Source organism: Necator americanus, chromosome X (genome assembly GCF_031761385.1).
Source record: "Necator americanus strain Aroian chromosome X, whole genome shotgun sequence".
NCBI classification, from domain to species: Eukaryota; Metazoa; Nematoda; class Chromadorea; order Rhabditida; family Ancylostomatidae; genus Necator; species Necator americanus.
The window spans coordinates 2,706,588-2,722,653 of NC_087376.1; the positions used below are offsets into that span (position 1 = coordinate 2,706,588).

The following is a 16,066-nucleotide window of genomic DNA, read 5'->3' on the forward strand; positions in this document are numbered from 1 at the left end:
GCGAACAAATGCCAAACCCCTTTGCGAACGAAGTTATTTGATGCAGCATGGCTTTGACATCCTAAGATGAAAAACGGTACGCGATCTGCCGCAAACGATCACTGAAGAATAATTTGACTACAGCTTGAATAATTGTAAAGCGAAATGTTTAAAATATTAGTCCCGAAAATAATATGAGGAAAAAAGAAAGAAAAATTGAATCGCAAGAACCTGTGAGCTAAAGCAATCACAACAATATCAGTGAAAGTACTCGAAAAATGGTCACTTTTCAATGGAATTGGTAGTCTTGCGACCTGGTTTAGGACTTCGTCCTGTTCTTGTGAGCATTGCCCTCGATTTCGTTTCTGTGGCTGGAATCCGAGGAGGTGGTCGTGCTGGCGACGATTTCGCTGGAGTTGTGGTCACACTTTTCGGGATCGATGATTTCACTACGGGAGCAGTCTTCACCTGGATTAGAGAAAGGATTGAGATAAAATATAAGAAAAATATGTACATAGGTGCTTAGGATAAATTGAACCAGAGGAGTAAAGTAGAGGAGCGAAAGGCAGGAAACGCGCATATAATGCGAGGATGATATGGGAGTGAGGCGAGCCGATTGATCTCCAACAAATCAAGAATAAAGTTGATCACACGGTGTTGATCAATTTCTATAAGGGTGCCCCTACGAGCTTAGAATGACCTACAGGGCTACCCGATCTATCGAGTTGGTGTTTTTATCCAACCAAATAAGTCTCGTATCAGTTCATCGAGCCTGGAAGGATGAAACGCTTAGTTGGCACTGGGAAGGTTTCGAGCCAACGATCGATCGTGCAGTCACAGAGGGACCTCTCACCAACTGCGCTACCGTACCACCCTTGATCTCCAATACACAGCAACAATCTTTGCTACCGACCTATCGTTGTTCATTTACGCAACTGTGTCATCGATCCACTCTTCCTACTACTTAATTCGTTTTCTTACTCTTCCTTATTTCTCCAATCATCCAGACGTTCAGTATTATTGCTATTATGAATTAGGGGCACAATAATTACGGTTTGAATTGAACTTTCTGGATTGTATCGTCATGGTACAACGGCAGTTGGAAAGAACCAGTCCGATTTTGCTTAATTTTTGAAAAAAAAATCGAGCTGTTCGGGATTCCTTCTTGCGATTATTTCACACACTGAGGACAAATTTGCCACTCATTCAGGATATTTTAAAAAGTTGGTGAACAATTTTCGAAGAAAAAAATCGAAATTAGTCCAAAACTGCTTCTCGTGACTAAACTGAGCACTTGTTCTGAAAACTGCGTTAATATTGAAATCTAGCAGTATTTTAATGTTATAATCGTGTTTTATATCTAAAATAACCCGGTAAATGGCGTCACAGCCCTCAATATCAGGTCCCACCTATTGTCCCGCTCCAAATACCTTGACAGGAACGACGTTAGAAGCTGATTCTATCACTTAGATACAGGATTTTTAAGGAGATATTGTGAGGATTTGACTGACTAATTACTGCTTGAGAAACACCTGGATTTGAGCGTTAAGCGTTCGCAAGGATAAATGAATCATTTCTCACCTCCTTAGAGGTCCTCGACGGAACGGATCGTGTTACGGTTCTCTGAGCTGCACTAGCTAGTGGGGGATCCTTCACCATAGGTTTCACCACAGACTTCGGCTTTTCTACTGTCTAAACATACGCGATTTCGATTGTTCAATTCATCAAGTCTCAAAATATTCGCTGTAACGATTACCTTGGTTGGTGAAGGCCCTGGTCCTGGAAGTTCCACAGCTTTTCCTCGATCCACGTTCATAATCGTGTGAGTGCCTTGGCGCTCCAATTTACCCTAAAAGTTGAGTATTGTATCAAATTTCACTCATGTTCACGAGAATACAACAGATATTTATTTGAGAATTCGGAAAAATATCGCAAAAAAGCATGGATATCGATGTTAGTGTGGAATAGACGTATTCATCAGCAGAATTTATGGATCAGTAGAATTTTATAGATTGGAAGTCTTCGCCCTTTTTTAACTCCCGGTTGTCGGTAGCACTGGAACTTCCCCATAGACACTACATTGATATTATTTACTATTACTGTTATCATTATAGGACATTATTATTACTTTGTACATTTTTAATATTATTATTATTATTATTATTATTATTATTATTATTATTATTATTATTATTATTATTATTATTATTATTACATCACTAATTCGATATTTATGGTGGGTGGTCCGAAAGAACGTGACCCGCGTTTGACTTACACACGACAAGGAGAATGTGTGTCCGAAAAAGAAGAAATGCGAGTTGCAGCGGATGCGTCGCTGTCGCGTTTGTGAACATAAGTCTGCACAGTTCGTTGTTACAAATACCTACCTCTTCAGTTTCAATCGCTTTCTTCTTGGTCGGCGATTTTCTAGTCTCTGTCGGTCGCGTAGGTTTACCACGTGGTGATTCCGCCCGAGCAGAAGAGCTCTAGAACAAAGTATTCAATAATCATAAAATTTGTATGTAATATTGGATATATCCGAAAGATAATCCGGCATCGAAATCCTTACACTAGTCGATTCCTTAAGCTGTTCGGATTCATCATGAACAGACGGCTGTCGCTCAATATTTATGGATGTTGCACGTTTTTCATGTGAGGTGGAACGCGAGTCGGACTTTCTTTCCTTTGACGTTTGACGTGACGTCGATGGGGGTTTGATTTTCGTGGTGGTCGGAGTTTCTCGTCCTAAAGAAAAAAAATTGTAATTACATAAGAAATTACTGTTACTGAAATGTATGCAAATATAGAAAAATTTGTCGAGTCGAAAGAATTGGGAACTGTTGCAGTCAGCTAGTGTACCATACAGGTTTTGATTTTTTTTTCAAATTTTCACATAATAAAACGCCAACTTTGGCTATATCTTTGTCACCGGCGAATGTAACCGATCGATATTTGGTTCTATAACATACCGGATGTTTTACTGTCCTTCGACTCGGGCGGTTGAACCCCGGGCTCTTCTTTCCGTTCACGTTTTCTTTCTAAGGAACGTTCTTTTGCAACATCCTCTGTGACTTGTTCTGTTTTTTGAGTATCTTCAGCCGTTGTGGATATAGTTTGCTGTATGGTTGATAGCGGCCTTCCTCTGGAATCAGCATTTTGTATCACTGCCTTAGTAATTTACTGAAAAGAGGGAACAATCCAGTACCTCTCTATTGACCTCGATCTTTCTAAAGGAGGAATTTCATGCCCAAACTGTACTCCAGCAGAAGCCGATCGCTTATAGCTTCGGTTATGACTGGAGAATCGTGGTGGTGGTGCCTTAGGTTGGCGGAGTTCCACGAATAAACCAGCTAAAATTCATACGGAATTAATTATGATTTTCGATCGTAAATCCATTATCCAGGTTGTTCACCGTCATGAATCCTTGTCTGCTGACGTTCGGACAAAAGGTGCCATGCGTCAGCTTTCACCACCGATGCAGCATAATGCAATAGATGCTTATCGACTAGTTCATATATTCGACGAACAAGTGAACAAAACCTCTGAAAGGTCATTTTCAGCTAAAATGTTTGCATTCGAAGGTAAATTGTATTCACTAACAGGACTATATTCATCCAGTGGAATGTTCAATGCTCGGCTTGGTGATGGTGGTGCAGTTTTGATTTCCTCTAGAAGATCATCCAAACCTTTGAAGGTTTTAATGGCTACGTCTGCTGACAGAGAGTGTACCACAGATGGAAATAGACCCTCTAATACGCCAAGATTCAAAGCGAGACCCTGGAAGAGAAATCCTAGCGAAAATAATTATGAATAGCATTAGTTACTTGCAAACGACATTTATTCGTTGTAAGATTTAGTTTCAAAAGAATGGTTGTGTTTTCGTAATTTTTTACAGAATCGTCGAAGTATGATGAGGTCGCCTTCATCTTTTCCATACGAACCTTTCCTTGTTGTTGGAATGATCGACTTGTGACGACCAAATGGAATGAATGAACGAGGAATTGCATTGCTACTTCCAGAACATCATCAACCAGTAATAACACGGCTAAAGACGATTCTGATTTTGATCGTGGAAGTGCGATCTGAAAAAAAAAATCTTTATTCCATAAATGATTCACGCACTGGCAAAAGGAAGAAACGAGGAAACAATGGATCGAAAAAATGCTAGAGGGGATCAATAGTGAGAGATCCTTGTACTCACCTGCAGTCGTTCACATCCTAATATTGTATCGATAAGTGTTTCATCGTCCAAATGCTGGATTATTGCCTCATAGCATTCTCGCTGCCATCTCTCATTTAAATGCCCAAACACTCTGCCCTTCCAAATCCTAGCAAAATGGCGGGCTTGCCATGCCAAAGCCTTAATGGCAAAACCTCATTATTTCGAGAGTCTTAGACTGAAATTTCGGGAGGAAAAAATCTTGAAAAAAGTGCATATGCAATCGGAGATTGGGGTGAAATCAATACAAGTTCTTGGGAAATTCTTCTTTAGGAGGTTTCAGAAGGGAAAGAAAAAAAAGCGCTGGAGATGAGATTCATGAGGTTCTATTTAATTCCATGGCCATTATTATCCTCTTAAGATTCATGAGGAAAAAAGACTAAATGTGTTGAGGATCCTTTGGTAGTTACAACAAACTTATAAAAAAATGATGGAAATGGGAGAAAACGTCAAAAACGGGAGAAACTATATCAGAAAGGGTACTGATAAGAAACTGACGTCAATTACCGAATACGTACCTCTTCATACAACGGTTTGAGGCATCGTATTGATGCGAACTGCGGAAGGGCGTCAAAGACAGCCGATACACATGAAGCGCATGGCTAAATAATAAAGTGTATCTTTATTTCGCAGAAAAAATATAAGTGTTTGTAGGAATAGTAGCTATACACCACATGTCTCTGCACGGAAATTTCACCTCAAAATATAGGGATTAAACAAAGTTTATAGGTGGGAAAATGACTAATCCCTAGCAAGTTACTTCAAAGGTGTGAGCTCGATCCTCGGTCAGCTCAGTTGGTTGCGTTTCGAAAGAAAAATCTGTCTTAATACCGTATTGTGAGAGATCTTGGATTAACCAGTTTTTTTTTTGTGGATTCACAGTGAACTACAGCAACACTCACATATACAGTCGGGTCAAAACGACATGAACACCGCTTAGGCGGCTGCACTCGGAGCGATGCGGTGGAGCGTAGCGGTTGGAATCGAGGCGGGACCATCGTGAACTACGACGATTTATGTGGTACTACCAAGCGTAGCGGTCAGGTTCGAGGGAGGGCTTTTGATAGCACCATCCATGGCTGGAGTTCTCGATGGTTCCACCTCGACTCCAGCCGCTATCTGCACCGCGCCGGTTCGAGCGCAGCAGCTTGCGCAACTGCACTGCACTTCATCTGGTTTTGACTCGTTCGTATCCTTTGAAAAAAATCTATGTCGGCAATACTAATGAACTTACTCTATGAAACCAGTGACATCGCGTTGCTTTCAGATGAAGAATTACAACGTCGGCTAAATCCTTGTGATTGAGGTGTGTGGCTAAAGCTATCACTTCCCAGACGTCTACCTAAAAAATCGAACCACTCCCCTTCTTCATCGCATACATGAGCATATTACTGTCAAAATCGATGAAGTTTATGTCGATTCGAATCCAAATTCGATTTAATCGGTTCACAATTCAAAACTAGAGTTCCAGAATGAATTTAAAATCCATGAAATAGGAACTAAAGTGTTGCGAAGAAGTGCAAATTAGATGTCACTGGTATCGCCCAGAAGATAATAAGCAACACATACCTCATCAGGTATCGATGTGAGACCTCCATAGAGAAAACACAGAAGAAAGTGTATCGCATTACGGGAGTATCTAGAATAGAGAAAATTGTCATCGTCAACATAAAAGGCAAGTGAAACCAAAAATCGATAAAATAATCACCCCTTCATCTCGATTCTCCTTGATTTTTGAAGTTGTTGCCGGAAAAATGGACATGTTGCTGATAGTATACACCTGAAAATCAGGGTGACCCAATGTATTATTGTCTGGAAGTCAAGTGAAACGTCATGTTATACTGTATTTTTATTTCTTATTGAGATCATTGCTCGCATAATTTTGCCGTAAAACACTGCTTGATGAGTTATTTGAATTAAATTAATCGGTGTCATTCAAAAGAACCACGAAATTGTATGTACCACTAAAAAAATGGCACTCACTTATGTGCATGTAGGTCACCACTTTCTGTTCGAATCACAACATCTGTGTCCTGGTTGTTGAGGTACATTTGCATGAGGTCTGACGCTAGACGACTACACGGTGCTCGATCTGCTTGCGGTATTTGAGCTAAAATATTCCTAAATTGTTTCTTCACCAATAGCAGCGCAAAACTCTAATTGGATGAGCATTGCTCCGCCCCTTTAGCTGTGTCCCATGGACAGTTAAAAGGACCGATCATTGTGCATTTGGATATTGTTACATATTGTTGCAGCGAGGCCCATGAAACACCCTCATCCCCAAAGCCTAACACAGGATTGCGTAGCTAAAGCCATAAAAAGAAGTCAAAATAAATGAAGTGACGATTTGACGAGAGAAAAATATGAAAATTTCGCAGCAAAACAAAGTTCAACTCGAAAATGAGAACTAATTAACTCTCAATTGATAAAAAAATTCGGCTAATAGCGTGGTTACTAAGGCAGGTCGCCCAAGCTGTTATAATCATTTCCTAAAACCGTCTTCATAGTTTTTGAAAGCGGCGCCGAGCGAAGCGGGAAGCTACTGGCAATGAGCCAACATCATCTGTTTGATTAGCCGCAAAAGTTTACCGAATGACGCTCGCGCTTGTCGCTCCGCGTTCCCGCTTACGCATAGGTTGTGGCGTCACGCGAGAAAACTATGAAAGCGGCTTAGGTGCAAAATATCAAGGATTTAAATCCAACTGGAGTGGAGATGGGTGCATCAGTGTAGGAAACATGATCAAGCACTATAATTTATCATAAACTGAAACAAAATTGAACAGCAATGTGAAGATTCTTCGGGCAATCGAGTTACTCTAGCACTTCGCCGTCCATGGCTGTAAAAGCTTAGCATAAAAGGGAAAAGGGACCCATCATAAACTCACCTTCAGAAGTGGGTGTCATATCAATACTATTCAGGGAAGTTAATGACGTCATCGACAATCTTTTCGTCATTATAATTCGTCCACTACGTGGTACTTCAGCAGCTCGTTCGATTTCGCCGTCCGCCAACCCGATGAACATTGGGAAAATTTGCTTGGGTCCTGAGAAGAAACTGTGCATTGGGATTCCAGGCTACCCTTGTGCATTTCAAGAGGCATGCATTTCTAAGCAAATTAACCAAAAAAAGGTAGAGGAGACAGAAGAATAAGCAAAAAAAAAGAAGGTTAGAAACCAAAGATCAGAGGCATTTGATGGTTTTAGATGTCCATTTTCAGCTACACATAGGACATGTTTAGATATGCATAGGGAAGCGCCGACCTTCTCGTGACCGCTTCCGTTCCAGGTATTCTTTCTGGATATCTTTAGGCTCCTCCCTATCCAGTCGGATAAATTTGCTCATTGATACTGAAACGTGGATATGGGAACCTGTCATTTAACAATAAGAATAATTTTATTCAACAACTTACTTTCTCCACGACTATGTCGCCGTTCTGTGTGTGCCTCTTCGTCTTCTTCCGGAATGTCAGCAACCTCGCTTCTCCCGCCGAGAGAATATGCGGAACTTGTCATTGGTGATCCGGACGCCAGATCTCTGAATGACGTCATCACAGGAGCTGATGACGCCATCGGATGTGACGTTGAAGACGGCATCGCAGATACAGTCGTTTGACATGTTGCCGAGGCCGACGACGGCATATATGGCGGTGTAGATGTCGTCATTAGCCGACGAGGAGAAGGAGGATAGCTCTGAAATAGAAGTAATTCCAGGATAATTTTACAGTCTAGAGCCAACAAATATACGGCGACTAGAACTATCTGACTTTAAAATAAAGATGATCAGTGCGTGACAAGAGGGAGCTTGAAAAATTGGTAAGTTGAAAAAATAACCAAAACCAATCGTTTGGGAATTATTGACGGAAATTTAAGGTTGAAAACGAGCGATATGCAAATAGTTAATCAATCTACAACAAAAAAAAAACCTCCGGAAATATTCCAATCCACCCTCGTAGGGAGCAGAAGAAGGGGTAGAAGAGGAGGTTTTCGCCTTTGATTTTCAAAGATTAAGCTATAATGAGGATGTGTATAGTTGCGCGCGACGTGGATTACGATTTTATTTTTACGATGGGATGCGCTACGCGTACTTTTGTTTTTTTGCTGTAATGTAACTGTTTTAAATTGGTAAAAAAAAAAAACCACAATTGAAGAATCTGAAAATAACTCACACCGGACGCTAAAATGTCACCGAGGGGCGGTCGTCCGGTTGTTGGAGTCTCTTCTTCTGGCGATCTGTAATTATTGACAACAGGTACGATGACATACAGCTAATGTTACTTTAAAAAGTATTTTTCCATTACATACAAAAGTTCCACATCCCTTGACAGGGATGAATACGTTCGCGCGAAATTTCAGCTTTAAAGGCAGCTGGAACGCACCATCATTGTGTACGCGCCGCGTCCATAAGCGAGCGGTCGAAGATGAATGGTGTCTCCTCACCAGCCTATTCAAGTAAAACCAACGAATAAGCTGTTGAGGGGACCAGGGGACGTGTTCCAACGTGTCTCGTAGGAACAAATGTCGTTCCCGCGCCGCTTTTTACGACGATAAGGAGATGTTGAACAGAGCCACGCTGAATTCCTTCATCTACAACCCCAGCTTTACGGGTTCCCTGGAGTTTCCGTACTATGTCAATTTCGTGATACACTGCCTTAAAGGCATCACTCCACGAACCTGAGGTGGTACGGATTTCAGCTGGAGTATTCGTACACGGCATAGTATATTATGGAGAGGAGAGTGATTCCGTCCATTTCTTCCTAATTGCCGTAAAAAACGGCCCGGAAAACACGGCTTCGGGCATTGTGGCGCACTTTTTTTTACAAGCAGTTCGACTGGAGCGCGCCAGCCTTGTGCGGCGCTGCATCTTCCGGGCCGTTTTTTACGGCAATTAGGAAGAAATGGACGGAATCACCCTCCTCTCACTAATCTACTATCCCGTATAGGAATACTCCACCTGAAATCCGTACCACCTCAGATTCGTGGGGTGATGCCTTTGAGGCTGAAATCGATTCTTATATTAGGCCTCCGCGTACGCACATGAGCGTACAAACCATGTTCCCGCATCATCCTGTTTTTTTTCTGGCATTTTAAAAGAAGTTTCATAAAAAGTCTACTTTAAAAAATTTGCTTAGTGAAAAAAGAAACAATTATTAGTAGGGAGAAAGTACAAAGCAGCAGTGATTTATTCTAGCGCTGAGATCTCCTCTCTGGATATATCGTATCGTTTAACGGATTACCTATCATCCGCCCCTCTCCGGTGAAAATCCAGCTCGGCTGTGGATTCGTCCATTGCAAGTGATCGGTTGGACGCACGCGATAAATCGCCTGAAATTTATGGAAGTCGTCCATGACTATGATTAAATTCTTCGATATTAATCAAAGAATGAGAAGAAAAAGAAAAAAGAAATGCAAGCTTTGCTCAACAATGGCTAAGTGCATATAGGAATAAAAAAGAGAAAAAGGATCCTCCATAGCAATTTGAAAAAAAAACCGTTTTTCATGTTTTCTGGGCTGGTACGAATATTCAGGATCGTTTAACCAATTCCGTTTAACATGAAAAATGGTGGTTGATTGAATTACAATCAAGAAGGTGCCATAGCGTACGATATAGTTGAGCATGTGATTCTATAAGCCACACCAAACTTACTCTTGATTACGGATCTTGAAATTTTTTTCATTTCCATGATTCGTCGACAGTTTTCACACACTAAAGCTAGTTTTTGAGTTTTTAATGCAGAGTGAATATTTCAAGGCGTAAAAAATTTTTATAGATACTTTCAATAAGGCTGGTGTTCAAAATTCAAAACAAATATGATGTGAACTCCATCAAGTTTATGGATCCATTGAGGGGTTGCATGGGAGTTTTTGTGAAAAATCATTTTGAGCTCTGAATTACACAGGATGATGGATGCTCGTCCATAGAAAGAAGCTTAGAGAAATATGTACTATGCTTGTAATTATGTTTTTTTTTCTCGATTAGAATCCAATAATAAACCTATATATGTGAACACAGACATGGAATATGATCCTCTTATTTTATTCAGAAGGTCGTGGTAACTGGGTTGAGGTTAAATACGAGGGTGGAATTACACACGCAGTGTCCTATTCCTATTTCATAGCTTTTCGTATATCAACATGACTGAACCGCTGCTTCGAAGATATTCTTAAATTCACGGATAGTTTAAAGGTAGCATATCACGAATATGAGGTGGTGAGGAAATCCGCGGAAAAACCTAGAGATGGGCTTTTAGATTGCTGGATAAAGGGTGGCTCCGCTCATCTCTCCCTAATCGTCGTAAAAAACGGGACGGAAGAAGCCATTTTTACGATGATTTCAGTTTCGATGCGCCATCCTTGTGGAGGTGCCGCCTCCTCGTGCGAGGATTAATGAGGTCTCCTCACCAACCTATCCGAGTAAAACCAATGAACCACGCTGCTGAGGGTCCCGGAACGTGTGGATAGAAGCGCGTTCTAACGTGTGTCGTAGGAATTGAAGCGTTTCCCACGCTGTTTTACTACGATGATTAGGAAGAGATGAGTGAAGCCACCCCTGATCCCGCATCTACCACATCATCTCTATTTTTTTTCCGGTAATTCCTTCACCACGTCAGATTCTTGATATGCTGTCTTTAAAAAACCTTCAGATGCTTCATTTCCTTCATTAGTAGCATTTTCTTTAAAGAATAAAATATCAGTAGTTAAAAAGAGTACGGAGTATACATATTATCCTAACTCCTTTCCAAATTCTTATTTTAGGTTATATAGAATGAAATATAATGGGATGAAAAAAGACAAGAAATAGCTGAAAAATTCCTACAGTATATCTTTACCAAATATCTCAGATGTGGCTCCATGCCAGACGCTTAATAATTTTTTTTTGGTGCACTTATGAGTCCTCTGGAGCAAATTAATGCAATAGTTCATGAAAAATAGTGATGTCCTGGGGATTCCAGAAAGCTCGTTATCCCATAATGCCAGGAAATACTAACGAAAGATTTGTTGGTAAAAAGTGGCCAGCAAGAAAGGTGCATGTATTCAGCACTCTCTAAAATATTCAAAAAATAATTTGAAAAAAATAACTTACGACGCTCTTCGTCGAGTTGAGACGGGAATTGTGCCATCTCGTCCTCTGTATACACGGAATGTATGAAAAACTCGAGGCCTGACGAGTCGATGTCACCAATTGCCACCTAAAACTCCTATGGACACCGAATATCCATGAAAACTTAAACAGCAACGAATTAAGCATGTGTGGATGTTCTTGGCAGCTCTTTTTCCCTGTGCTCGCACTTCTCGAACTTATGGAGGACATTATCTTGGCACAAACCTCGCGAAGACGTCCATCTTGCCGACCCATTGCAGCTACAGTAGCTTCCACATGACGCTGATAAAATCCAGGTGCTCGAGCTCGTAGGATGCATTCATGTGCGGGAAGTTTACGACCATCAGCGGCCACAAGCAATAAATCCGCACTTTCCATATTGCCGACCTGTGAAAAAAAAGAGGTCAACCCAGAGCATAAAATATGAATTTTATCTCTCACTGACAAAATATGAGCCCGTTTGGGAAACTGGCACACACACATAGGTTTGTTATATTTTTGGGCGGGACCTTTACTAATTCCTCGCTCGCATAAATTTTTTTTTTGGCATATTATCCAGTTCCACGTGTGCAAATTATGTCTGAAAACTGAACCACAATTTTTCTCCGCGTTTGAAATTCACGCTAATCTATGTGTAGTGAAAAGTTTTGGGACTGTCTTTGAAAGAAATCCAGAGTAACGAGATTTCTAAGAGAATCACCAAAAAAAAAATACGAGATGAACTGTTTTCCCATGGTCTGTAAAGGATCAAGATAAAATACTTGATAGCACATCTTTTGCAAAAAAGATACAAATAAAAAATATTCAGGTTGAGAAGTACCGAAAAATTACAAAAAAGGCTTAACAAATTGAAGAAAGGGAAAAAAACTGGATGACATCTTCCTGATTGAAAAAAAAAAACAGAGCAATGATCCATGCTTGTACAAGTTACATCTTGTCTCATCCAGATTTTTGTTCACCATCACTATTTCTTCAATCTTTTCTTTAGTTTGATACTTTTATTTGGTCCCGTGTGTATCGGAGAGGAACAGTTCCCGAGTAGCCGAAATCGCAGTACAGAGCAGAGTGCTATATAGAAAAAAATGTTCTTCCTGGTAATAGCCTGGGGCTTTATAAGGCAAACTGCAACAATAACGATGGTTACCTAGGTAACGTTTCATATCTAACAAATAGCTGAAATCTATAGACATAATATTATCAACAAAAATCATTAGAATATTACCATTTTTCTGAGGGGTCCCTCAAGGAAATGTCTTTTCTTCAGCATTAACAAAAGCGCTGAGTACTGGAATTGGACGGACAAATGCACCGAATCAATGCGAGAAAATACGAGCCGAAAAAAAAGAGCATGCGAGGAAGGAAGGAGGGGAAAAAGTGCACGAAAAATCCGTGCATATTTCGCTAGGAGGTCCTGTTGCATATTGTACAGTAAAGTAGAACGGAATATAGAAGGGAAATTATCATCATCGCTGAGCATCGTTGAATGATGAAGCCACGATCTTTTGTTAATTGCAGTGACAGCATAATGATGCACGATTTCTAATTGTCCTGGTAGCGTTTGATGGAATTTCGATGAAGATTTGTTTTAGTAAAATTAAAAATAAAGAAAATTGAAAGGTCCGAAGTGCAAATCAAGAGATATCACTTATCACTGCTCGATTAAGAGGTTCACTTGTACAAAATTACTTTTAGCTACTCAGAAAATCAAAAGAACAAGAGAAATCAATCGATATATCTTTCTCAATTTATTCATTTTTTTTACCGTAGAACAATTTTAGAGACAAGTACAGTTGTGTGCAGAGAAAACCCTTTTTTGCCTCAGTTACGCAGTTTGTTTTGGTCATTGTCGAGTACATTAAAAGCGGAACGTAAGCGGATTGAATTCTCTGCAAAATTAAACATCGAAAGATACATTCTAACTCTAATATGTACAGGTAAACAACTACTTTGCATCTGCTCTGCTGAATTTTAGCAAACAAATAAATTCAGTGGCAGCAAAGTAACATTTAAGTAAAGTTTTCCAATCTAACAGTTTTTCTTCTTCAATTTCGAAAAATTCGAGGAAGAAGGCGCACAAATTCACTCATCGGTCAGTCATCGAAGATTGGAGAAAAAAATCTGTCGCGAAGATAAAAAAAAAGCTTTTTTTATGCAACAACAACAACAATAGCTATTGAAATTTTAGCCAATATTTTTAGCTACAAAATTTTCAGGTAAATTAAGAGTTAAAAATGAGTATCACAATCGTAAATAGTTACCATTTTCGCTAGCGCACCAACGTAGAACGTCCTTTTCTTGTGCATTTCTGCAAATCGCCGTCAGCATTGACAACAAGACCGAATGAAAGGAAACGCTTGAATGCTCTCCCCAGTGACCTCATGTACTACCCAAAAACTGTGTGCTCGTTGTGTTGAACGCGTTTGGGAATAGAGGAGAGAGAGAGACTGCTACCGCCCAGTGTTCTCCATCCGAGTTGGGCGGCTGCAGTCAGTCCGCCCTAGCGGCTAACAACCGCCCCAGAAAAAAAGTCAACCCCTACTGATGAGAATACTTCAGAATAACGTACAAGTGTGCTCATTTGTCTTCGTATTTTCTCGGCGATTCGTGCTTGAAGCTGTTCACGCGCAGCATTGTACTGCTCCCATATCACAGCAGATCGCATTTCGAGTCATCTCATCTGAAAACAGCACGTTCCGAATACAGATTGTTCACGAATAAACGTATCTGACAACATGATTAACGATAAAAACATAGTTTCGCTCAATCGGCTTCATTTTTTCGAGAATATTGCGCTATTCGTTGAGGAATGAGGAAATCAAGTCTTGTCGGACAGCATCCGTTACGTGTATGATAAATGGGATTCAGTACGAGTGAAGGGATTTTCTCTGCGTGCTCTTGCTCGATCCGATTCGTGTAGTGCTCATTCCAATTGCATCCAGAATGCAATGAAATTCGATGCGGAATGTGGCATGAGGTGGTGATGAAAATGTGACACACGTCGTACTGACACGTACGATGAATGTTCACAGTGTTTAAGGTTTTGTGAGGTTCGAGGTTCGAGGTTCAGTTTGTTCGAGGTGAGCTCAGCTCGATGCGAACACTTTTAGGAGGTTAGAATTTGACTATTCGTCTTTACTGGTTTAATTGGCCTTGAAGTTAAACTCTTCTTTCGTTTCCTATGTCTAGAACATATGTTTGCACAGAAGATTCATGTTCAAAGACATTTGGATCCATAAATCTTGAATAGAATGCCAGGAGTAGAGAGATTCGAGAAGAATGTCAGGAACTAAAGACAGCAAATAAGATAAGAGTTCCAAAAGAAGATTCTGAAAAAATATTATAACATAACTGGAGTAAAAGGCAATAATCATTACGGCATCATGTGAATTGAAATGCTCCAACACTAAAAATCCAAGGAAACCTCACCGACTCAGCATCGCTGACTATGTTCATGCATAAAATTAGAATGGTAGGTCATTAGTTATTAAATAGCTTGAGAAAATACATGATTAAATAGAATAATTGAGTGAGCGCTTAAAAATGTGAAATGTATGGAATTGTTTCGAAAAATATAAGACAAAAATTCATATGTAATTTGTGTGTGTGTGTGAGATTCTTATGAGATAAGGATAAGATGTGAGATGCAGCGTTAAAAATGTACATGTTTACAAGAAATTCCTTGGAAAAAGATATAAAATTTTAGGACCACTTCAGAGAATCTCTGGAATCGTATGAGAAAAAGATGCGATGAATATTGGTTGCCGAGGGATATTGAAATTTGAGCACATCCACGTCATTACAATCCTTGGAAGACAATGGAAATATGCGGGAAATATGAAATATGTATTGTTTAATGGAACAGAGGATAAAAATGAGTATAGAGGATTGTGGAGTAGTTCTTTTTTTTAGCAACTATGAGGAAAATAAGGAAAAATGAAGGAAAGTGAGAAGACGTTGAAAAAGAGGAAGTACACGAGAGCTAACAAAACTGTAAAGAATCTCAATACTTAATTTTTCTGGACAACTGGTCTGATAGGTGTAATCCTTGAGAACGTTGCATGAGTCATTGTAGGTTTATTGCACTAAAACTATCACCTAATGATTCCGTTTTCGTTTTATCATAAAGTTTCGGGCTCATTTAACACATAATTATGGTATTAAACTAAAATTACTTAAACTATTGTATTTCTTTAGAATTCTGAAGTAGTTATAATGCGAGAACTTGATCTGCTGCTTTGCAGCATCCATAAAAGCACCTCCATATACATTATACTAAACGATAAGGCAAAAGTACAACGGGTTCGATCTCGGAACGATGATGGGAGGAGGAGGAAGAAAAAATAAGAAAAATGAACTATTCTCTCTCTTATACATAGAAATCAAAATCCCCTGAGACGTGGAAATTAACGGTTATTTGAGATGTTCATGGAAATTGCTAGAAGGAAAGAAAATAATCGTGAACATTCCCGGTGAGAACATTTCAAAGACAGTTACAGATAGCGTTCTATTCAAGATAACAGAATATGTATGACTAATAAATGAATTCCAGAGAAATAACTTCATTCAGGATTAAATTGTATGAATCAAGTTAGGAAAAAAACAACCTTAGATAATAAATAGTCGTGGAGGAGTAAAACCTAAAATAAACATGGAATTTCATTCACAAAGCCTTTCGCTGGTTTGTTTTGGTGGCAGAATAATCCTAATGAAGACTTTTTTCAAAGCCAAGGCAAGTTCTTCCGTAATGAAACTGCAAGGAATGATCTCTT

General features: G+C 39.7%; 1 protein-coding gene across 3 annotated transcripts; it reads right to left on the reverse strand.

Moving 5' to 3' along the window:
• Positions 1-261: 261 nt before the first annotated feature.
• Positions 262-13,959, reverse strand: RB195_021320 (uncharacterized protein; the record flags this gene model as incomplete). Of its 3 annotated transcripts, XM_064207989.1 has the most annotated exons (25): positions 262-447; positions 1,561-1,671; positions 1,736-1,828; positions 2,367-2,465; positions 2,549-2,724; positions 2,949-3,121; positions 3,185-3,329; positions 3,392-3,521; positions 3,580-3,756; positions 3,921-4,061; positions 4,181-4,339; positions 4,717-4,800; positions 5,433-5,540; positions 5,768-5,837; positions 5,907-5,978; positions 6,182-6,308; positions 7,084-7,242; positions 7,460-7,546; positions 7,609-7,888; positions 8,365-8,428; positions 9,433-9,520; positions 9,843-9,902; positions 11,280-11,385; positions 11,523-11,684; positions 13,864-13,959. In XM_064207989.1, 25 exons carry the CDS (start codon positions 13,957-13,959, stop codon positions 262-264), a joined length of 3,153 nt encoding a protein of 1,050 aa, XP_064063872.1. The 3 variants fall into 3 exon arrangements, with proteins under 3 accessions (XP_064063872.1, XP_064063871.1, XP_064063870.1); XM_064207990.1 differs by lacking the exon at positions 9,843-9,902; XM_064207991.1 differs by lacking the exons at positions 7,084-7,242; positions 9,843-9,902.
• Between the last annotated feature and the right edge of the window lie 2,107 nt (positions 13,960-16,066).